Source organism: Elephas maximus, chromosome 5, assembly GCF_024166365.1.
Source record: "Elephas maximus indicus isolate mEleMax1 chromosome 5, mEleMax1 primary haplotype, whole genome shotgun sequence".
Lineage (NCBI taxonomy): Eukaryota > Metazoa > Chordata > Mammalia > Proboscidea > Elephantidae > Elephas > Elephas maximus.
Window position 1 is genome coordinate 118835364 of NC_064823.1, and position 23702 is coordinate 118859065.

The window sequence follows — 23702 nt, forward strand, 5'->3', positions numbered from 1 at the left end:
ATATCTTTCTATATATGTATTTTTAATTTCTTACAATGAACATGTAGTATATATATCTCTAGAAAAAATATAGATTGAAGACAGAAAAAATAATTAGGAGACAAAATTTAATTATTAACCATTGTCACAGCAGCAGCCAATTCCAATGTAAAATCGTATTAACTTTTTTTAATTTTTACCACTTTCGTCCACTATGTACATCACCTTTTGTGACAGCACCAACTCCACCTTTCCACTCATTTCATTTTCGAGTTTCTTCTGATCTTTTTCTTCTGGCACGTGGGTTTTTAGCTGGGGGCTGGAGGAAAACTCCACAAAGGCCACAGTTGGGCTAGATCGAGTTACGGTTGTTGTAAAATGCTGTGGCTCTGAAATGACGTTACACCCAGAAAAACAAAGAAGAAAAAGAAAACCATATAAAGGCGCATTTATTCTGCAATACCACAAAGTGCATTCAGTCCATATCCTGCCCTGGCAATAAGAAGTTGGATTACAGGGGAATCCTGGGAAGATGAAGATATAAACTAACCATCGTTCTGACCCTTCCCCACAATACAACTAGGAAATGGTGCTTGGCTTTGAGGAACTCTGAATCAGGGAGAAAAGAAAGCAGCAGAGAACTGCAGATAAGCAAGAATCATGTGTGCCACTACCTCCCCCAACCAGACACGGTCAGTTCCAAGTCTACTGTGAATTGCCACTGGAGGCCTGTGCACTGGAGTTTGCCCTCAGAGTCAACACTCTACTTGCCTCCGTGCTCACCCCATAGCTCAGGCCTCTGAAACCAACAGGACAGACCGCCTAGGAAATTAGTTCTGGTCTGTCTGTTCCCCTTTTAGTCAGTGCTAGAACTGCTGACTGAGGCTGTTGGGTGGTAAGAAGCAGGCATCTTTAGTGGAGGCCTACACCCATAGTCAACCTACTATAGGGAAGGCTCTGATAGCAACCAGGCCAACCTCCCTAAAGGTACATTTGAAGCATGACAGCCCTTCCCCCACCCAGACACTATCACCTGCAAGCCTGCTGTGAATTGCTATAGAAGAGCCTGACAGTGGGGTCTGCTCCCATAGTCAGTACTTTACCTGTATCACTGTACACCCTGTAGCTCTGGCCTCTGAGACCAACAGGACAAACCTCCATGGGAGTCAATTAGGGTTAGTGTGCCCCCAATTCCAGCTGGCACTGAGGACTGCTGACTGTAGCTGCTGTGTGTTAGGAAGCAGGAGTCTTGAGTGGAGGCTGCACTTAAAGGTAACAATCTACCAGGGGGGCTCTGGTAGCAACAATGCAGACCTCTATGGGGATCTGATCAGAGCATAACACCTCATGGTAATTGCTGGTTGCCAGGCTGTTGCAAACTCCTACAGAAGGTCCCTGCAGTGGAGTCTGCTCCTGTAATCAGCACTATATCTGCCTCCCTTCCCTGTTCTCAGGCCTCTGAAACCAACTGATGGAACTCCCTGGGGATCAATTTGGGTCTGTCTGCTCCCCCTTACAGTCAGCACTAAGGACTGCTGAATGAGGCTGCTGTACACTAGGAAGCAGGCATCTTGAGTGAAGGCTATACCCGTGGCCAACATACTATGGAACAGGCTCTGCTAGCGACAAGGCAGAGCTTCCTGGGGGTCGTTTGAAGTGTGACTACCACTCCCCACAACTAGTAACCATCGGCTGCTGGACAGATATGAGCTCCTATAGAAGGTTCCCTACAGTGGAGCCAGGAGGTGCGTCACCTAAGTGGAAGCTGCTCCTTCAACTACCACAAGGCCACTGAGGCTTTGAAACCAATAAGACAGATCTCTCAGAGATCCTTCTATAGAGTGCTAGCCCCTCCTCCTCCTGAAATGGAAGGAAGCTTGCCTGTGCTTCCCCTGAATGCCAGCTCAGATATAAGCAGCTCCCACAGAGCAGTCCCCAGAGAGCGGGGAAGGAAATTTAGAGAAAAACTGGAGGGCAACACGCAGGCCCCAAGGGGCTCACTGGGTGTGGGTTTTCCAAATAAAAATGTGATTCCAGAAACACAGAAGGGAAAGGAGTAACAACCAGAAAGAGAGGGGACTGCACCCCTTGGTGGAGAGTTTGATTAGTACACACAAGTGTCTGTGCCTGTGTGGACAGACTGACCACAGCATGTTCTCTGATGTGTTCAAAAAAGATTGAAAGTTGAAAAACAAGATCTGGAACTTTTGAATCCTAATTAAAACAGGGAGGGAGAAGGAGCTCTCACAGAGAGGGGGAGAAAATGGTAATCAAAGGCCAAAGCCTCTGCCCACTGAAGAGTTTCTTGCAGAAAGTAGTATGGGGAGAAACACCAAATACTGGGGAAAACTGAGAAAGTTAATACCCTCGAAAATTCTAATGCCCCAACAAAAAAATCACAAGACACATAAAGAACAGAGAAACAATGGTCCATCCAAATGAACATGATAAAGGGAGCGAAAGTACATCTAGGAATGACCAAATAATGAAAAAAAAGAAAGAATATAATACAACATTAAACATAATTAAGGAACTAAGGGAAAACATGGACAAAGAGCTAAAAGAAATAAGGAAAACAATGCAAGAACAAAATGAGGATCTAAAAAAAGATACTGCAACAGAAAGGAACAGTAACTGAAATGAGAAACACAATAGAAGGACTTACCAACAGATTTAATGACACAGAAGAAACAATCAGTGAATTAGAGGATAAGATAGTTAAAATTACAGGCAAGGATAAAATTATGTTACAGGGTACATGAAATATAAAGATGTAATTAGTGATAACAACAACAAAAGGGGGGAGAGGAGTGGTATAGACGTAGAATTTTCTGCATGTTACTGAAGTTAAGTTGGTACCAACTTACCCTAGTAAATACAAGCTGTTAAATGTAATATTCATGGTAACCACTAAGAAAATACATTAAAAACATACATAAAAGGAAAGGAGAAGGGAACCAAAAAGGCTCACTACAATAAACCAACAAAAGCAAGCAGTAGTAAAAGACAAAGACAAAGAAGGTTTAAAACACACACACACAGACACACAAAATAACAAAATGGCAGAAGTAAGTCACTTCTTATCAGTAATTACAGTGAATGTAAATGGACTAAATGCTCCAATCAAAAGGAAGAGAGTGGCAGAATGGATTAAAAAACATGATCCAACTACATGCTGTTTATAAGAGACACACCTTAAACCCAAGTACACAAATAGGTTGAAAGTGAAAGGATGGAAAAAATATTTCATTCATATAATAACCAAAAGAGAGCTGGGGTGGCGATCTTAATATTAGACAATGTAGACTTTAAGACAAAATCTGTCAGAAGAGATAAAGATGGACATTCTATAGTGATAAGAGTCAATTAATCAAGAATGATTATATATATATATATGCATCCAGCATCAGAGCATCTAAATATATAAAGCAAACACTGGTAGAATTGAAGGGAGAAATAGATAGTACTACAATCATAGTTGGAGACTACAATACACCACTTTCACTATCGGACAGCACATCTAGAAAGATCAACAAGGAAACAGAGGACCTGAATGACACTATAAACCAACTAGACTTAACAGACATAAATAGAACACCCCACCCCAAAACAGCACAATATACATTCTACTCCAGTGCACATAGATCATTTTCCAGGACAGACCACTTTTAGATGGTAAAGAAGTCTTGATAAATTTAAAAAGATTGGGATCATACAAAGTATTTTCTCTGACCCCAATGGAGTGACGCTAGAAATAACAGAAAAAAAATCCTGGAAAATACACAAAGATATGGAAATTAAAGAACACACTATTAAACTACCAATGGGTCAAGGAAGAAATCAAAAGAGAAATCACAAATTTCTTAGAGTCAAATGAAAATGAAAACACAACATACTAAAACTTATGGGATATGGTAAAAGCAGTACTCAGAAGAAAACTTACAGCAACAAATGCCTACATAAAAAAGAAGAAATATCTCAAATTGACAGCCCAACTTGACAACTCCAGGAACTAGAAAGAGAAGAGAAAACTAAGCCTAAGCCTACCAGAAGAAAGGAAATAAGAAAGATTAGACTAGAAATAAAATCAAAAACAGAAAAACAAAAGAGTCGATAAAACCAGAAGTTGACTCTTTGAAAAGATTGATAAAACTGACAAACTTTTAGCTAGACTGAAAAAAGAGAAAGGATGCAAATAACCAAAATAAAAAATAAAAGAGGTGATGTTATGACTGACCAGATAGAAATAAAGAGAATAATGACAGAATATTATGAACCACTGTATGGCAACAAAGTGGAAAACCTAGATGAAGTGGACAAATTCTTAGAAGCACACAACCTACCCAAACTGACTTAAGAGGAAATAGAAAGTCTCAATAGTCCCATAACAAGTGAAGAGATTGAATCTGGATCAAAAAACTCCCCCCCCCAAAAGTCCTTGACCAGATGACTTCACTGGGGAATTCTACCAAACATTTAGAGAAGAATTGACACCAATACTGTTTAAATTTTTCCAAAAGATAGAGAAGGAAGAAATACTTGTTAGTTCATCTTATGAAGCAAACATAATCCTGATACCCAAACCAGAAAAAGATATCACAAGAAAAGAAATTTCTCTTATGAATATAGATGCAAAAATCTTCAACAAAATACTAGTGGACAGAATTCAACAGTCATATACCATGACCAAGTGGGATTTATTCCAGGAGTGCAGGGATGGTTCAACATTAGAAAAGCAATCATCATAATACACCGCATCAAAGGAAAATAAACACATGATCATCTCTATGGATGCAGAAAAAGCATTTTGATAAAATCCAACACCTTTTTTTTTTTTATTGTACTTTAGATGAAGGTTTACAGAACAAACTAGTTTCTCATTAAACATTTAGTACACATATTGTTTTATGACATTGATTAACAAACCCACAACATGTCAACACTCTCCCTTCTCAACCCTGGGTTCCCTATTACCAGCTTTCCTGTCCCCTCCTGCCTTCTAGTCCTTGCCTCAAAGCTGGTGTGCCCCTTTAGTCTCATTTTGTTTTATGGGCCTGTCCACTCTTTGGCTGAAGGGTGAACCTCAGGAGTGACTTCATTATTGAGCTGAAAGGGTCTCCGGGGGCCATACTCTCAGGGTTCCTCCAGACTATGTCAGGCCAGCAAGTCTGGTCTTTCTTTTGAGTTAGAATTTTGCTCTACATTTTTCTCCAGCTCTGTCTGGGACCCTCTATTGTGATCCCTGTCAGAGCAATCAGTGGTGGTAGCCGGGCACCATCTAGTTTTACTGGGCTCAGTCTGGTGGAGACCACGGTAAATGTGGTCCATTAGTTCCCAACACTCTTTCTTGATGAAAACTCTGAAGAAGATTGGAATAGAAGGTAAATTCCTCAATATGATTCAAGGCATATATGAAAAGCCAACGGTCAACATTATACTTAATACAGAAAGGCTGACAGCTTTCTTCTTGAAATTGGGAACAAGACAAAGGTGTCTACTCTCACCGCTTCTATTCAATATTGTATAAGAAGTCCTAGCCAGAGCAATAAGACAAGAAAAAGAAAAGGTATTCAGATTGGAAAAGAAGAAGTAAAATTATCTCTATTCATGGATGATATGATCCTATACATAGAAAATTCCAGCATCCGCGAGAAAAATTCTAGAGTTAATCAAGGAATGTAGCAAAGTTGCAGGGTACAAGGTCGACAAACAAAAATTAGTAGGGTTTCAATAAACCAGCAATGAGAAATCTAAAACGGAAATTAGAAAAAGAATTCCATTCATAAAAACATCTAAGAGAATAAAATACCTAGGAATAAATCTAACCAGGGATGTGAAAGACTTATACAATGAAAACCACAAAACAGTGCTGAGATTAAGTAAGACTTAAATAAATGGAAAGATGTTCCATCTTCCAGAAGACTTAATATTGTTAAGATATCAATATTTCCCAAAGCGACCTATAGATTCAATGCAATCCCAATCTAAATTCCAACATCCTTCTTTACAGAAATAGAAAAACTAATCTTCAACTTCATATGGAACAGCAAGAAGCCTCAAATAGCCAAAACAATGTTGAAAGAGAAGAACAAAGTAGGAGGACTCACACTTTCTGATTTTAAAACATACTAGACAGCTTCAGTAACCAAAACAGCCTGGTACTGGTATAACAATGAACACATAGACCAATGGAACAGAACTGAGAGTCTAGAAATAAACTCACATATCTATGGTCAACTGATTTTTGACAAGGGACTAGGTTCATTCGATAGGGGAAAAAAGAGTCTCTTCAATGAATGGTGCTGGGAAAGCTGGATTTCCACATACAGAAAAATGAAACAGGATCCATGTCTCACATCATGCACAAAAACAAATTCAGAATGGATTACAGACCTTAATGTGGAAACTAAAACCATAAATTTTTTAGAAAAACAAGCAGGGGCAAGGCTGTCAGGCTAGCTTTCAACAATGGATTATCTAATATAATAACACAAGTACAAACAGCAACAGACAAAATAAATAAATGGGACCTCATAAAAATTAAAAGCTTTTGTTCATCAAAGATTTTACCAAAAAAGTGAAAAGACAAGCTACCAGCTGGGAGAACATCTTTGGAAACCATGTATATAACAAGAATCTAATAACCAAAATACCTATAAAACCTTGACAACTCAACAACAAAAAGACAAATAACCCAATCATAAAATGGGCAAAGGACCTGAATAGACATTTCACCAAAAGGGACATTTGAATGGCCATCAAACACTGAAAAGATGCTGACCATCATTAGCCAATCAAATCAAAACCACAGTGAGGTACTATTTTACTCCCACTAGGATGGCTAAAGAAAAAAAAAAAAAAAACCCAGAAAATAACAATTGTTGGCAAGGATATGGGGAAACTGGAACCTTATCCATTGCTGGTAGGAATGGAAAATGGTACAGCCATTGTGGAAAACAGTGTAGTGGTTCCTCAAAAATCCAAAAATAGAACTACCCTATGACCTGGCAACTCCACTCCTAGGTATATACTCAAAAAACTTGAAAGCAGAGACTCAAAACGCAACACGGGTACCAGTGTTCATTGCGGTGCTATTCACAATAGCCAAAAGGTTGAAACAACCTAAAATGCCCATCAACAGATAAATGGATAGACAAAATGTTGTACATACATATAATGGAACACTACTAAGCCAGTAGGAGAAATGAAGTCTTGATAGTATGGATGGAGCTTGAAGAAGCCAACTACAAAAGGACAAATATTATATGTCCTCACATATATAAAAAGAGAAGAAAATGCAGATGTATAGAGAACAAAGTTTATTAGTGGTTGCCAGAAGCAGGAGGGAGGTAGAAAAGGGGGGTTAATGGTGATGGAAAAACCATATTGATTAGGGTAGGGTTGCACAGCCGATTATTGTAATTGCTGTCAATGAGTTGTACACCTATAAAAAGTTATGTAATATATATATTTACAACAACAACAACAAAAAGAGTAGCTGCTGAGGCTGCTTATTTACAACGGAACACCTCAGGGAACTTGGTTCCTTGGTTTAAAGGTTCAGGGTCATCATTTCATGGGGCATTCCAGTTTATTGGCCTAACAACGTGTTTAGCGTTTCTGTTCTACCTCCTAGTTTGTTGCATAGTGCCTGGGGTCTTAAAAGCTAAGGATGACAATTGGTATCTATTCACCTGGAGCAACAAGGGAAGAAGAAAGTCATGAATAGGTGGCGGATATGGAATGTGTGGCTAAATGTCTCCATGGACAACTGCCTCCTTTCCCACAAGACCAGAAGAAATGAATGGTGCCCAGCTACCATTACTGAACATTTCGATCAAAGATTCCACAGAAGAATCCTGATCAAAAGGGAGAAAATGTAGAACAGAATTTAAAACTCTCATGGATTCCAGACTTCCTGAAACCGTTAAGGGTGGATGAACCCCTGAAACTACTACCCTGGTTTATAATCTTTAAACCTTAAACAAAAAATGTCCCCCTGAAATCATCTTAAAACCAAGCAATAGTTAAGCTTAACTAGTAAAAAAGGTCTGCCTTGAACATCATGCTCTTTTAAAAACTATATGGGATCAAATTGACAATTTAGATAGGAACCTTAGGGGGCAGTGAGTTTATGTTAATGAGGAGGGAGGAACAGCTCAGAAAAGAAGGGTGAGAATGATTGTACAACTCGAAGAATGTAATCAATGTCACCAAACTGTGTATGTAGAAACTGTTGAATTGGTGTATGTTTTCCTGTGTATATTCTCAACAATAAAATAAATAAAATTTAGAAGGAAAAAAAAAAGAAGTTGGATTACATTGTGATGATCAGTGTAAAAGAGCCTAAATGCCTAAATTCTCCAAGTTCTTTCATGATATTATAAAATAATGAGCAACCAAAAAAAAAAAAAAAATTCAAATAACCCTCCTATGACACTTCAATGTCAAAAGCTGAAGTTCCTAATAAGAGTCAAAGTTTACATCTGAAAAACAACAGAAAATGCTGGCAGGAAATATCTAATGACTATGAGCGCTAGCAGTGGAGGAAAGAATATCTACAAATAATGTCTACCCAAATGACCGAGGCAGCCTGACTCCTTCTGTTTGTGTTTTAGTGCTTTCATTAAAGGTACTTTGTGGGTTGTGGGTAGTTTATGGTTAGTTTTAACCACTGCATCACCAGAGTTCCTTCTGCAAAGATTACAGACTTGCAAACCCTACAGGGCAGTTCTACTCTGTCTGATAGGGTCACTATGAGCCAGAATCGACTCTATGGCAACAGGGAGCGAGGGTCCCCTTATCTAAGCAATGGATACAGTGCCTTCACGCTCGCTGGCCAGGTTTGTGGTATCACGTTACTCTTTGAAACTATTCATGAGCTTTATCACTGCAGTCTCTACTTTTATGATCTATTTTTATTTATGTCTTAACTTATTTCTCTTACTATGGGTTAGAATATGACTCTCAATTTTCAACATTACTTGTATGGGAAAATACTATCTTACTAATGATGATGAAGATACGCTTTCAAAAAACAAAAGAAAATAGAGTAGCCAAAAAGCATGGGTTTGAGGGAGTAAGAGTTAATGATGAAGAGATACGGAGCTTCTGGTTGAGACAATTTAAAACTTTTGGAAATGGATAGTGGTTATAGCACAACATGGTAAATGTCATAAATGTCACTGAACTGTACAATTAAAATGGTTAAAATGGCAAGCTTTTTGTTATATATATTCAGCACAGTAAGTTAAAAATAACAAAAAACCATGGGCTCCTATTTTTGTAGCAAGATTAACCACATGGTCAGAATTTCACCAGGAAGCCTCTAGGTGGCAGTACAACCACACCAGTTACAAAAACTAACTTTTTGGGGCTCAGTAAGAGAAACTTTTCTTGAAAGTTACCATGATTTATCCTAAAACTTGTCTGTCATGAAACAAACCTGATGAGGCAAATTCTGTGTTCCCCTTTTCTGCTTTTCCACCATCATTCTCATCCTCCTGACTGTTCGGTTCAGCTTCCTCAGTGGTTGCCTGAAAAAGAGATTTTTCTCCCTTGAATAAATTGTCCCTTGTAAAAAAAGGTTTTAATAAGGCAAAGTTTTTCTACTTTGATAGAATTTTTCAGACCTACATAGTAGATTCCCTATATAAATTCTTCTTAAAACTTTGACAATTTTATATATTTGGTATTCCAAAACGTCCTACAACAACTATGCATTGCTTCAGTAATCTGAGAACAAAATCAACGTAATTTTACAGTCTTTAATTGAGAGCTAAATGACTCCAGAATGAAGTCCGAAATTCTCCCACTGATATTACAGTAGTTGTTTGATAAAAGTGAATAAAACGTTGAAAGAGAACGTGTTAATGATTACCGTGTTGTTTTTTTTTTAGCAGAGTTTCTTGTTGTGAAAGGGGTAAAGTTGATCTTTGTTTTAATGTATATAAAATATTTTATAAATTTTAAAAGATTTTAAAATAAAGGCTAAAATTGGTTTCTGAGTGAAGGTACTATTAAATACTTTATAAAATATTCCCATAAAAAAAAAATAGGTCCTCTAAAAATTATGGGTTTCGTTCTCCTAAGTATATATTTTTTCCTCATAAAACAAAATTTTTCTCTTAAGTAACCAAATGAAAACATTTTAAAGTTAATGCATTGGGTGAAATGGTCATTAAATTCTTAAAGAAACTTTAAGCAACAAATCTTTCAAGCTTCTGAAAGATTTCACAATAGCATCCAGAGGCAAAAATGTGATTTTTTCTTTTTCTTTTTTTTTGGAGGATGGGGTAGTTTTGAAATCCCCATAACTGGGTACACATTTTCTAATGATGTATAATTGTGTATCAATTCTGGAACAACATAATATTAAACTAAAATGCACTTTAAAAATCTTGGGCAGAAAACAAGCATAACATTTACATTGTTTAATGGGTTTTATAAGCTCTTAATGTATCAATAAGCCTGGGCAGAATCCCATTAAGAGACTTAATGAGAGTCAATAGTTAAACAAACCAAAGTCTATTTTATTATATTATAGTTTCATATGTACATACATACATATATATATAGATTTTTTTTTTTTTTTGGACATTGTTATAAGAACCACTGACATGTAAAAAGCATTTGAAGATCCACCAGTTTAGCATTACGAAATACTGAGTTGGGCTTTATAATTTAAAGTGCTTCCCCCACTTCTAAGTCAACTGGCAAAATAATTCTATTATGAAATCATTCTGCATCCCACTTTGAAATGTGGCGTCTGGGGTCTTAAATGCTAACAAGCGGCCATCTAAGATGCATCAATTGGTCTCAACCCACCTGGAGCAAAGGAAAATGAAGAACACCAAGGCCACACGACAACTAAGAGCCCAAGAGACAGAAAGGGCCACATGAACCAGAGACCTATATGATCCTAAGACCAGAAGAACTAGTTGGTGCCTGGCCACAATCGATGACTGCCCTGACAGGGAGCACAGTAGAGAACCCCTGAGCGAGCAGGAGATCAGTGGGATACAGACCCCAAATTCTCATAAAAAGACCAAACTTAATGGTCTGACTCAGACTAGAGGAATCCTGGCGGCCATGGTCCCCAGACCTTCTGTTGGCACAGGACAGGAACCATCCCCGAAGACAACTCATCAGACATGAAAGGGACTGGTCAGCGGGTGGGAGAGAGACGCTGATGAAGAGTGAGCTAATTATATCAGGTGGACACTTGAGATTGTGTTGGCAACTCTTGTCTGGAGGGGGGATGGGAGGATAGAGAGAGAGGGAAGCAGGCAAAATTGTCAAGAAAGGAGAGACTGAAAGGGCTGACTCAAGAGGGGGAGAGCAAGTGGGAGTAGGGAGTGAGATGTATGTAAACTTATATGTGACAGACTGATTGGATTTGTAAACGTTCACTTGAAGCTTAATAAAAGTTATTATAAAAAAATAAATAAATAAAATAAAAAATAAAGTGCTTCCCCCTCCCCACCTAGAAATGTTAATACGCGATAGTATTTTTATTTCATGATCTTAATATGTAAAATACTGACAGAAAAGCTGATTTTTAGCTTCCCCCCCCAATGGACTTGATTATAGAAACTATCTGAGGTTAGAAAACAAATTTGCAGTTAAATATCGATGAATGATGATGCTCTTGAGAACGCTTGTGTTTCTAATTACTAGAACTAAAACAACTACAAAAACAGGGCCAAAGAGCCCCTCTTGTCCAAAAATGAACAAAAGAAATGAACATATTTTATTAAATCGGAGATGCCATCAATTTACGATGTATTATTTTAAGTACCATAAGAAAGAAAAGACACCATTGCATATGACACACCATTGGTTGTAAGACATATCCAGATTTAGAGATGCTAAAATGTTAGAAATGTGTCATTAGAAATCAATGAAATAATTCATGAGTACCTTTAGAAATAATATATAATGTAAAGGAGACATGATCCTCAAGCATTCCTATAGCCCACTAGTTCATGAAGGAGTACTTCACCAGCACATCACATGCAGTAATATATTACCTACGCATGACCATTGGAGAACTAACTTCCAGTCTCAAGAATTCTCACGCTTCTAAATATGTTTCTGTATGGTTCAAATACTGAGCACCAGGATGGCCAATTTATCTTACCTTAAAATGATGCTTTAGAGGTGACATGCTGCCATTTGATATGATAAAATGATAATAACAACAGCAACTAAATAGTCACCACCACCAATATTTACAAAATTACACAAATTTTCACTTAATTCAGAGAGCTGGCTTACAGGGTGCGTACCGTTATTATTTCCTTTATACAAGTGAGCTGGGTCTCTGGGGGGTGCAAATGGTTAACACACTTGCCTGCTAACTGAAGGTCAGAGGCCCAAGTCTCCCCAGAAGTGCCTTGGATGAAAGACCTGGTAATCTACTTCCAAAAAAATCAGCCATTGAAAACCCTGTAGAGCACAGTTCTACTCTGATACACATGGGTTCACCATGAGTCAAAACCTGGTTTTACACAGGTGAGGAAACTGAAGCCTAGGAGGTTCAGTGACTTGCCCAAGCCCATACTGCTAGCAGATGGGGGAGGTGTGAACCCTGCCCCATGCTGGTAGTCTGAATGTTTCATCATCTGGCCTCACAGTCACACCCACCTCCTCCAAGTTGTCCTCAGGCATCTAAGGTCTCTATGGTAAGAAATAATGTAGTACCTGGAAGTGTCAAGTTTACTGCTGTGCCGTGCAGGGAATTACTTAACACAGCCCTTTTAGCTATGCATGGTCTTGTAACTACCACACAGAGATTTGGCGTGACTACGCAAATAAGGTGCTTATGGCCCACCAAGGGGACTGGACAGCTTGCTAACAATGCAAATAAGGTGCATGGCACACTTCTGGAGGTGGGATCATGCAAATAAAGTATACGGAACCCTAACAAATGATTCATCAGTTTTGCCATCCTGCTAGGTTTAAAATAAGCCAACCCAGAGGTGGAAAGTGGGGACCTCACTACCACTAAGAAATAAGAACCAGGAGTGGAGTGCAACATTTGGACTCCGGGTCCCCATGCTGAGACCCTCCTAGACCCGGGAGACAGGGAGAGCTGTATCACTGGGGACAGCATGAAATGGTGAGAAGCAGCGGCAGAAAAACGGCAGCAGCAGAACCAGGAGACCAGTGTGAGACAGTGCAGTGGGCTTCCTGGCCCATAAAGCAAGGTGGCTACAGGGGGTGTGCCAACCCATGGAGCACTAGGGCTGATTGCCTTCAGGCAGTAGGCTTCCTGGTAGAGTGGGTTGCCTCTGGGCACTTGGCAGAGCTAGGCTTGCCAACCCATGGAGTAAGACAGCTGAGTGCCTTCAGGCCGAGGCTTACTGGCAGAGTGGGGTACCCCTGGGCACTTATTGGCAGAGCTAAAGAACTTTGTAACACTTGCCCAAGCAGATCAGAGGCCAGGCTGGCCAAAGAGGCCTGAGGAGTGAGAGGCTGAGAGCCAGGGAGAGGCCTGCCTGTGGCACGGCTGAGAAGGGGCTGTCCTGACCAAAGAACTGTATCCTGAGTCATTCCTGATCCTGAATTGTAACCTATTACTATCCTGATAAACCCCATAATTGTGAGTATTGTCTGTGAGTTCTGTGTGGCCATTGTAACAAATTATTGAACCCAGGAGAGAGTGCTGTGGGAGGGACAACAGGTGTCAGAATCGGCAAAAAGTTTGGAGGATGGAGGTATATTTGACCTTCACTTCATAGGAATCAGCCTTGGGCTGACGTTGATGGTAATTCTCTTCACTCCCCTTGTGAAGGCAGACAAAGAGGTTGGAAGATGCTGTGCTGCCACGTTTTGCACGCTGATATGAATCATTCCCTTTCCCCTCCTCTACCTTTCCCCTTTCATTCTGCAGAAGATGGGAACTCCCTGGAATCTCTCAGCACAGGAGGCGGCCAGGCTAAGTCTCCACTTCCCAGGGTGGCTCAAAATCAGGTTGCCCACAGCCATTCATCCAGCTAAAGGTTTTAGATTCAGCCCAGTTCTGCACAGACCTCGTGCCTCGGGGGCCCCAGTACAGCTTCTGGCATAGAGCCGACACGTAATCCATATTAAGTAAGCAAATGTTATAGGCATTATTTATAGAATGTATACTCTTAAGCGTCGTTAAAATGAATACTCCATCAAAATCAGGCTATTACTGGCAAAATATTCAGGATAAATGAAAAGAAAAAGCAAGCTACAACACATTGTGAATAACATGGGCCCATTTAAAAAAAAAAAAGATTTATGCGCACTGAGAGGAGAAGGATACATATTTAAAAATATCTTAACAGTATTAATATCTGAGTGGTTGGAGTAATAGGCAGTTTATGTTTTCTCTAGAGTTTTCCATATACTGCAATGTAAATATATATTTTAAAGGCTATATTGTCAAAGCCAGTTTAATTAACTTATGTTTGCATACTCCATACTGAAAGCTGGTTACTTTTGTACTCATATCATTACTTCAGAGGAAATGAGTTAAAAGGTGGCCATTTTAAAACCTGCAGACTCAGAGGTTTGCCTCAAACCAGCCTGCCTTACTGGAAAATGTGCTTTCCGACTCGTGCTTTCCTTTGGTTACAGGGAAACAGAGATGAGGCCTTCCCTTCTCCAACTCGTAACACTTTCTCAAGAATGAAAACAAGTAAATAAAAACAGAGCCCTGGATGTGAATGAATGAAAGCACAGAAAGGGTACGGGGGCCCAAGCCAGGCGCTGGCAATCCCTTGACAGAGAATGAGATCCAACTGGCCTGGGCGCCAGGTTCAGCCTTCAGACAGCGGTGGAGGTGGCAGTTTCTTGGCTTGAGTGGGACACAGTCTAGCCACAAAACCTACCTGCCATCTGGCTGCCTGTTTTAACTAGAATCTTGTGGGTGGACTGGCCCAGAAAGCAACATTGGAAGGTGGACTGGAAATACAAGGTAGGAGGGCAGCACCATCCTGAGACCTGGCGGTGGGCCTATTTCTACCACAGAGGAGATGTGGGAGCCTTAGGTGGATCATATAACCTCTACGTGGCAGGAAGAAGTGATGCCCAAGGCCCTTTCCTGAACTCCTATTCTGTGACTCAGTGATTTCCTGGCTCCAGGGTTGATTAAGCCTGGAAACCTAGTCTCTTCTCTTTGTTCCCTGACACCATGACGCAGGGACCACAGAGCATGAGTTGCTCCTTTCATTTTCATACCTCCAAACACCCCTTGTCCCTGGAAGGAAGAGACCTGCATACACAGTCAGGCTCTCCAAGTCTTAAACTTTTCAAACCAACAACATGAGGCTCTGACTCAGTAAGATGGGCCAGGTATGGTGTGTTTATTTTCCCTCCTGTGTTTTTTCTTGAAGGTCTCTAGACAGTGCACTTTATGCTTGACTGCTAGCCGAAAGGTTGGTAATTTGAACCCACTGAGTGGTGCTGCAGAAGTAAAGCCCTGGTGATTCATTTCCATTAAGATTATAGCCAAGAAAACCCTATGGAGCAGTTTTATTCTGTAACACATGGGGTTGCCATGAGTTAGAATCAACTCAACAGCAAACAACAACAACAATGTGGTTTCTTGCAGTCTGTAAACTCTTCAGTACCTAAATACCTTTAACAATGTTTAAGAACATTACATCTAACAACTTATAAATACTTCTAGATAGAGAAAAACAGTTTCTAAAGAAATGTTTGTCGACATTTGACATCTGAAAGGAATTTGCAGTCGGTCTCAGCTGTAAAGAAAACAGGACCTACTCAAACGCCTTCGCCCTGTCCGCACTGCAAAATGAATTGTTTCAAGAAAGATCGTCTGTTTCTCTGGATTGGAAAACATTAGTGAAGTACTGGGTTTTCAAGAGGAAGGCTTATAGTTTTATCAAGGGGAAACAAACTGACCCACCTTGTTACTTAGTTTGAGGGAAGCAGAGGAAGTAACTTAGATATCCAATAAAAACTGCCACAAACCTGGTAGGAAGGTGCTGGCCAGCAAGGAGGGTGTGGGCAACGTCATTTGGGATGAGCTGGCAACAGTCGTGGGACAGGGTAACAAAGGGGACAATGAGTCTTGTGTGACTAGGTGGCATGATGAAGCCAGAAGAGGGAAAGAGTAAGCAGTAGAAGAAGCAGAAAGAGCTGTAGGAGGAATCATGTGAGTATCTGGAAGAGTGATTGTCTGCTGGAAAAAGCCGTTCAAATCTGCAGATGTCTTAGAGAATTATGACTGGAACGACTGACAAGCTGAGTTGGAAGATGACAAGGAATTCATCTCATTTGTATTAAATTCACATCTGTTCAAGATGGTCATTTTTATGGTCTTACTTTGAAAAACTTTACACCTAACACCTTTATGGGTTTCTGAAAAATGTTATTATAAATTTCTTTCTCCCAGTTGCTATACGACAATATTAGAAACAATTTAAGGGCAGCTCTGGTCCATTGAGTTGCCTTCATGCTGACCGCTCTATAGACATGAATTCTCACAACAGCCATCTGATGCGTGTACTATCATTATTATATTTATTTTATATATAAACCGATGCTCAGTTTTACTTGCCCAGGTGGGGTTTGATCTTTGACCAAGTGCATGGAAGCATTACTGGTATTACTGAGGAAATACAAGATACAAATACAAATAAAACTGATGGGCAGGGGGAAATAACACTGGAATAATTTTGAGAGGACAGAGAAAACCTTTCTGTGGGTTCCTAAACACAGGAAAAATTAGTCTTCAGGTTAGCTACCCTTTCAAATTGTTTTCCAATCTTGGGTTCTAGGTGTTGACATTTGAATTGTGATATAATTTTCTTACAGAAACTAATGTTTTAAAATGCAAAGAAAAAGGTTATGATTCCTTTGTGCCTTTATAGAGATGCTGGTTGTACTGATAGCAAAAGCCCTGAAATGTGCCAGGGATAACAAATAAGGTCAGAAACAGCAAAGCCCTAAGATGCAAGGAGGGGCCAGGGGGACCCTGATCCTGCTGCTTAGGGTATCCCAGGTACCCCCAGGATCCTCTCTTGGGGCCCTCTCGTGGGCTCATCACTACTGTCCATGCCTTTTCATTTGCTGTTCCCAACTTACGCAAAAGTCCCTTCTCTTCTTCATTTCAACGCACATCCCACACTTAAGGTCATTTCAAAATCCACATCTCCCCACAAAACTTCCCAGACTAACGCCTGCCTGTAATGATCTGACCTGTTCTTGGCAATCTTATATCCTAACTAGGCTTCTCACCCCACGATCTAATATTTAATAATATAGTGCTTTATGTAATGTTCTAGTTGCATCATAAAAATTGGAAACCCTGGTGCCATAGTGGTTAAGAGCTACTGCTGCTAACCAAAAGGTTGGCAGTTTGAATCCACCAGGTGCTCCCTGGAAACCCTATGGGGCAGTTCTATTCCGTCCTATAGGGTTGCTATAAGTCGGAATTGACTCGACAGCAATGGGTTTTTTTTTTTTTTTTTAAATAAAACTTGCTTTGTTTATCCCCGTACATTTCTAAGTTTCTTCTTCTATTTCAATGAACGGGGCACAGTGTAAGTCGTTCATTCATGCTTATCAGTTAACAGTCAAGTACTTGCAAGGAAGTTGTTCTCAATTTCATCACCACAGAGGTGATTTAACTAAGGATGATCTAGAGTTTCCCAGCACCAGTAGACAGAGCCAGAGTACTAAAAAATTAAAACGCTAACTTCATTTAGGATCTATTTCTAAAGTAAGAGAGCTGCTTAATTAGTAAAGAATGTCTGCCTTGAGCACTGTGCTCTTTTAAAGAACTATCTATGCAGAATCAAATTGACAACAGCAACTTGAAAGGTTAGATAGGAAGCTAAGGGGCCTGTGCGTTTATGTTATTGGGGGAGGAACAATTCAGAAAAGGAGGGTGAGAATGCTTGGACCACTTGAAGAATTTAATCAACATCACTGAATTGTACATGTAGAAACGGTTGAATTGGTGAACATTCTGTTGTGTATATTTTCAACAACAAAAATAAAATAAATTATTAAAAAATTAAGAAATGAGAATGATGAGATAGAAGGAAACCATGGAGATGACATGATTCCATACGGAAGTACTTGTGCCAGCCCAAGAGGCTGATGCGCCGACCTCATTCCCTTCCCCCACAGCAGCTAGACGGCCACCCTTCCCGGCAGCTCTGCCTCACATTCTGAATGCTGCTGCCTACTGCTGCTGCTGTGCCCTTTGAACAGTTCCAGCTCGCCCTAAAGGACCTGTGACATTTTAGTGGTGGGTGAGGCTACTCCTCTGTAGAGTGTGTATCTGTTGGAAATGCACTTTTGGGAAGAAAGGCACCATTTAAAAAGAACACTATTCCTTTGATAGCCCCACAAAATTGGGCAAAGGAATTAGACACTGAAAATCAAGTCCGTTATCTATCCCGAGGAGGCTCTGAAGTACAGCGTCTTGTTTTAAACTTGTCACCATATTTTGCCATGACCAATTAACTCTGCTTTTTCAATAGCAATATATTGATTATAGTATACTAAATAAATGTTTTCTTGTACTAATGGAGAAGTAAAATGATGTGTAGGTTTAATGGAGAACGGATTCTTTTAAAATGACTCTAGGAATAACACATTCTGAGAGGAAATTTTTGGTGTCACAAGTCGAAAGCGAGTATGAAGAATGTTTTTACAATGAGCCAAAGTTCTGTCTAGTGCAGCTAACAACGTTGCTTATGGTCTAATAAATATATATGGCTAGCTACCTACCCAGAGAAAACCTGGTGGTGTAGTGGTTAAGTGCTACAGCTGCTAACGAAAAGGTCTATAGTTCCAATCCACCAGGCGCTCTTTGGAAACTCTAAGGGCAGTTCTACTCTGTCCTATAAAGATGCTATGAGTTGGACTCGACTCAATGGCAACAGGTTTTTTTTTTTTTGGGTTTACCTACCCAGAAAATAATGCAATAGTCCCTGCCACTGTTAATTCAAGAGCCTAAAGTATCAGAGACAGCATAGATATATGCTATTACCTATTCAGAATGGAGTCCCTGGGTGGTGTAAACGGTTGTGTTCGACTGCTAACCAAAAGGTTAGAGGTTCGAGTCCACCCGGACATGCCTCAGAAGAAAGGCCTGGTGATCTACTTCCAAAAAATCAGCCATCGAAAACTCTATGACGTACAGTTCTACTCTGACACATGTGGGGTCATCATAAGTCAGAAACTTGACAGCAACTGGTACTGGACATATTCAGAATCACTAGGGTTTACTGAGCCAGAAATTCTCCAAACTAAGCAGTTTCTGCAAGGAAGAGATACACAGAAGAACAGACTCCCTAGGCTTTTCCATCAGCTTGAATCTGCAACCTCAGGTTGCCCACGAAGAAGCTGATTTTTGGGAAGAAAGTCTATAAGGCCAGCTTTGGTTCGAAATTCTCATTACTGTGGACAAACTCCTCAAATAATATGATTTCTTTGAGATCATCTCATTTTTCTGCTCTCAAAACAAGATACTTAAGAGGAGGGGGTGAAATCACAATCTTCCCAGCACTTTATAGGAATTTAAAAGTACAACTACAATTAAATGGGAACATGGCTGGGATTAAGAGAGAATAACCAAAAATATCCATTGCCATTGAGTCAATTTCAATTCGTAGCAACCCTATAGGACAGAGTAGAACTGCCCCATAGGGTTTCTAAGGAGCAACTGGTGGATTTGAACTACCAACCTTTTGGTTAGCAGCTCTTACCCATTGTGCCACCAGGGCTCGAAGAGAGAATAGGCCCTTTGTTTTAGTTTGCTCACTGTAAAAATAAGATAATCAGTGATTATTGAGAATAAATGTATTTTTTAATGGAAGTTTTACTTTTCAAAAAAAAGAAAAAAAAAATCAAACGAAACTACTTTTCTTCTAAGAGCCCTGGGCTTTAGGCCATAGACCTTCATATAGGATGAGTGACATATTTTCCCCTAAAGGAATAAAAACTTAAACAAGACAAATTAAAGAGTTGGTTGAGAATTTTAGACCTCATACTTGTTCCTTTAACTTCTGCCAGAAGTAAAATCTATTTAGACAAGGGCAGCGTTTTCCTCAAATTCAAACAACAAAATGGTCAGAGGGCAGAACTGATGAGAGATGTAGACACATGCCTGATGGATTTGTTCCTATAATTAATCTGCTGGGCCTGACCTAAATGCTGACCACCTCTTTTATGGGGCAGGTGCCACGGGGCAAGCATGACAGCTTGCACTGTTGCTTTTCCAAAGTATATTGAGAAACAGCAGTGCTTGGTAGTATGTGCAAAGGGCCTCGGGCCTGATAGACAAAATAACCAAATTGAGCAATAGAAAGGTGTTTATGAAGGGAATTTAGAAAACACTTATCACAAAGTGTGGCAAAAGAGAAATAAGAACAGAATTCCTAAAGTGTCTCAGAAAAGCAATTCTGCCCCTAAAGGTCTTATTTATGGGGCGGGGGGGGGGGGGGGGTTCTAACTTAAATTTAAGAGCAAAGTTAATATTTATTTCACTAGTAAAGTTCCCACAGAGCTAACAGAACCCAACGTCCCATCTCATGATTATTTGTAAGAACACTTTAGAGGTGGTGACGTGCACATGGAAAGTGAAATTAAATTCCATGTTGAGAGACTCAGCATTTGCCTGCATCACAAAGCTTTGCTCCTGGAGACGAGGAAACATGTTGCCATGGTGAGGAAATTATTTTGGTCTATTCCAATTGAAATCTCTTTCTGGATTCCCTTGAGCACTGCAGGAAAGAATCACACCCTCTCAAGTCCTCCAAGAAAACATAATTTTATTCTTCAAAAGACAACTGCAGAGATAAGAAAAATAATACCCGGTCTGCTGGATGCGGATTAGTTACCTGGATCATTTAACTCTTAGCTCTGAGGCTGGAACACATGTTTCCTTCTGATCCAAACTTCTCTAGGTGCTGGGGGAAAAATCTTCCAATTTTCCCCAACCTCTAATTCCAACCCAAACACTATAAATCGGTGAGGACAAATGAGGCTGGACAGAGTCCAGCTTAAGCCCCCAAATCTGAGCTGCATCTGTGGTAGTAACCGTTTTGGTTTGATCAGCAAAACCAGCCAAGCTTTTTGGGTGAGAGATCCAGGAAAACTGTAATCTTCACAAATGACTTTTATACGCCAAAGTGGCAAAGGTGATGTTTGAGATTTATTTTCTGCTGTTCTTAAATTACCCTACATTTTTTAGGTTGGCTATCTAATGGTGCTTTTAATTACTCTGAATTTAATGAGACAAGCTAACAAAAATTAGTTTTCTTTTATTGAGTTTTTTTTTTTTTTTTTTTTAATGTTGTTTGTTTAAAAAGAAAGCGACCCTTTTATACTCATTCTTAAGAATGGAGTCCCTGGGTGGAGCAGACAGTTCAGCACTGGGCTATGAATCAAAAGGTTGGCAGTTTGAACCCACCCAGAGGTGCCTCAGAAAAAAGGCGTGGCAATCTGCTTCTGAACAGTCCCATTCTGTTGCCTTCGAGTCGATTCTGTCTACAGGGTTTCCAAGTCTGTCATCTTTATGGAAGCAGACTGCCACACCTTTTTCCCATGGAGCAGCTGGTGGGTTCAAACCGCCAACCTTTCAGTTAGCAGCTCAATGCTTAACCACTGTGCAGCCAGGCTCCTTTCTGAATGGAAATGGAAACTCCATGGAGCACAGTTCTATTCTGCAACACAATGGGTTGTCATGAGTCAGAACTGATTTGATGGTAACAGGTTTTTTTTTGGTTTTAAGAATGGAAAGCCAGGTGCTCTGACAGCACTGATTATTTTCAAATTCTATTAAATAAATAAATCCTCATTTATTTTTCTAAAACACTAGACATCAACAAGGTAAAGATAAGAAAAAATCATTTCTCATCCATGAATTATATTACTCCTTGTACTATACCCCACTTCTGTTATACTGAGTGATGCAAACATTAAGGCCCTTGGCTATTAACTGAAAGGTTGGAGGTTCAGGTCCACCCAGATGTACTGCAGAAGAAAGAGCTGGTGATCTACTTCCAAAAAATTAACCATTGAAAACCCAATGGAGCACAGTTCTACTCTGACAAACAAGCGATCACCGTGAGTTGGAACTGACTCAGTAACAACTGGTTTTATTACACCCTACATAGAACAAGATGACCATTACCAAGACCTACTTATTTTCTTTTAAACAAATTACTTCACAATGGAATTATCCCAAAGAGAGAAAAAAAAGTTTGTTTCTTACTGTCAATTCTTGGGGAACAGAATTTGGCTTCTTTATGTTGATCTCAATGCCATTGTTGTCTTGTTTCAATTCCACCGGGGACCCATGCACTGTGGCCACACCTTCAAACATCTGGGACTTGGTTAAGGAGGGAGAAAGTGCCACTGTGGGGCACTCTCTTTCCTTTTCCTCATCTCCATGAATCATTTCTCCATTCATGCTGACTTTCCCATCTACCTATAAAAATCACAATGAACAAAAAACACGCTATTCCCCAACCAAAGACTGTAACAAAATAAATAACACGGTGAGGATCACAGGAGGTTGGCCTTGGACGTAACATGCAGGTAACACAGCTGAACATATTAGAAGCATATAGTGGGAACACTTTAGGAAGAAGGAAGAACTCATGGCCAGAGAAGGTAAAGCCTGAGACCCAGACCACTCACATACACATTCAAATTCTAAATTAAGCCAACCAGCTTCCTCTGTGCCTTTCAAAATGCCTGGTTTCTGTGTTAAGATAATGCATTAAATGGAAGGTATGAGAAAGGGCTGTAGCTCATTTTAGTGAATCCTGCAAAGCAACTCCTGGAGTCCCTGGGTGGTGCAAACGGTTAATGTGCTTAACTGCTAACCAAAAGGTTGGGGGGTTTGAGTCCACCTACAGCTGCTTAGAAGAAAGGCCTGATGATCTACTTCCAAAAAATCAGTCACTGAAAACCCCATACAGCACAGCTGTACTCTGACATACACTGGGTTGCCACGAGTCAAAATCAACTCAATGGTGCTACTCAGAGGCTCAAGGCAAATCTACGGCTGCCTTGAAATAGGTTAGCCTAAAGAAAGGTCACACCACAAGCACCGCTCCAGTGCTTCTTCACCTTTAGTTCCAGGAAATAATAAAAGCAAAGTCTCATTATCTACCCTTATTCTTCTGTAAATTGTCAAAATGCATTATTTACATAAAGGAGAGAAAAGTGGACATCTCGATTATCTGATCATAGGCCTTGGGTACAAAGTTAATCAAACATATTCTCCACTCATCTGCTGGGCCAGCCCAACATAAGACCTTCCTTCGTGAGGTATCACAGACAGATCATCACTGCAGATCCTGGGTGAAGGACAGCTACTGAAGCAGACCACTGAGCATGTGTGGGCTTGAGCATATTTGTATGTGCATGGGTCTGCATGCTTAGTAGCTCATCTTCTCAGGGAAGATCCATTTATTTATTCAATACGCGCTTGCTGAGTGCTGTCCTAGTCACCTACACCAGGCATTGGGGATGAAGCTGTAACTGCACAGGTCTTGCCTGTTCTTAAAGAGGCAAACATCCAGCTCAATCCAGGTGAGAGAGCCAGGGCATTTTTCTTTTATTTTGTCAAAGCTTGAAGCACAGATTTTCAAGATACATTCAGAGTTATTTAAGCAAAAGTCAGAATGTATGGTTTGGGGCCCTCTGAAATTTAGTAAGGAAGATAAACGACATCACATTGCTCAATTAGTTTTGTT

General features: G+C 40.0%; 1 protein-coding gene across 10 annotated transcripts in view; it reads right to left on the minus strand.

Moving 5' to 3' along the window:
- The window catches only part of LIMCH1 (LIM and calponin homology domains 1), a 430644-nt gene that overhangs the window by 38467 nt on the left and 368475 nt on the right, over positions 1–23702 (minus strand). For all 10 annotated transcript variants that reach the window (XM_049886947.1, XM_049886942.1, XM_049886948.1 and 7 more), the window contains 3 exons: positions 22211–22426; positions 9425–9515; positions 205–368 (listed from right to left, as the gene is read on the minus strand). In XM_049886947.1, the coding sequence (XP_049742904.1) occupies positions 205–368; positions 9425–9515; positions 22211–22426 (471 nt within the window). The remainder of the gene's footprint in view (positions 1–204; positions 369–9424; positions 9516–22210; positions 22427–23702) is intronic.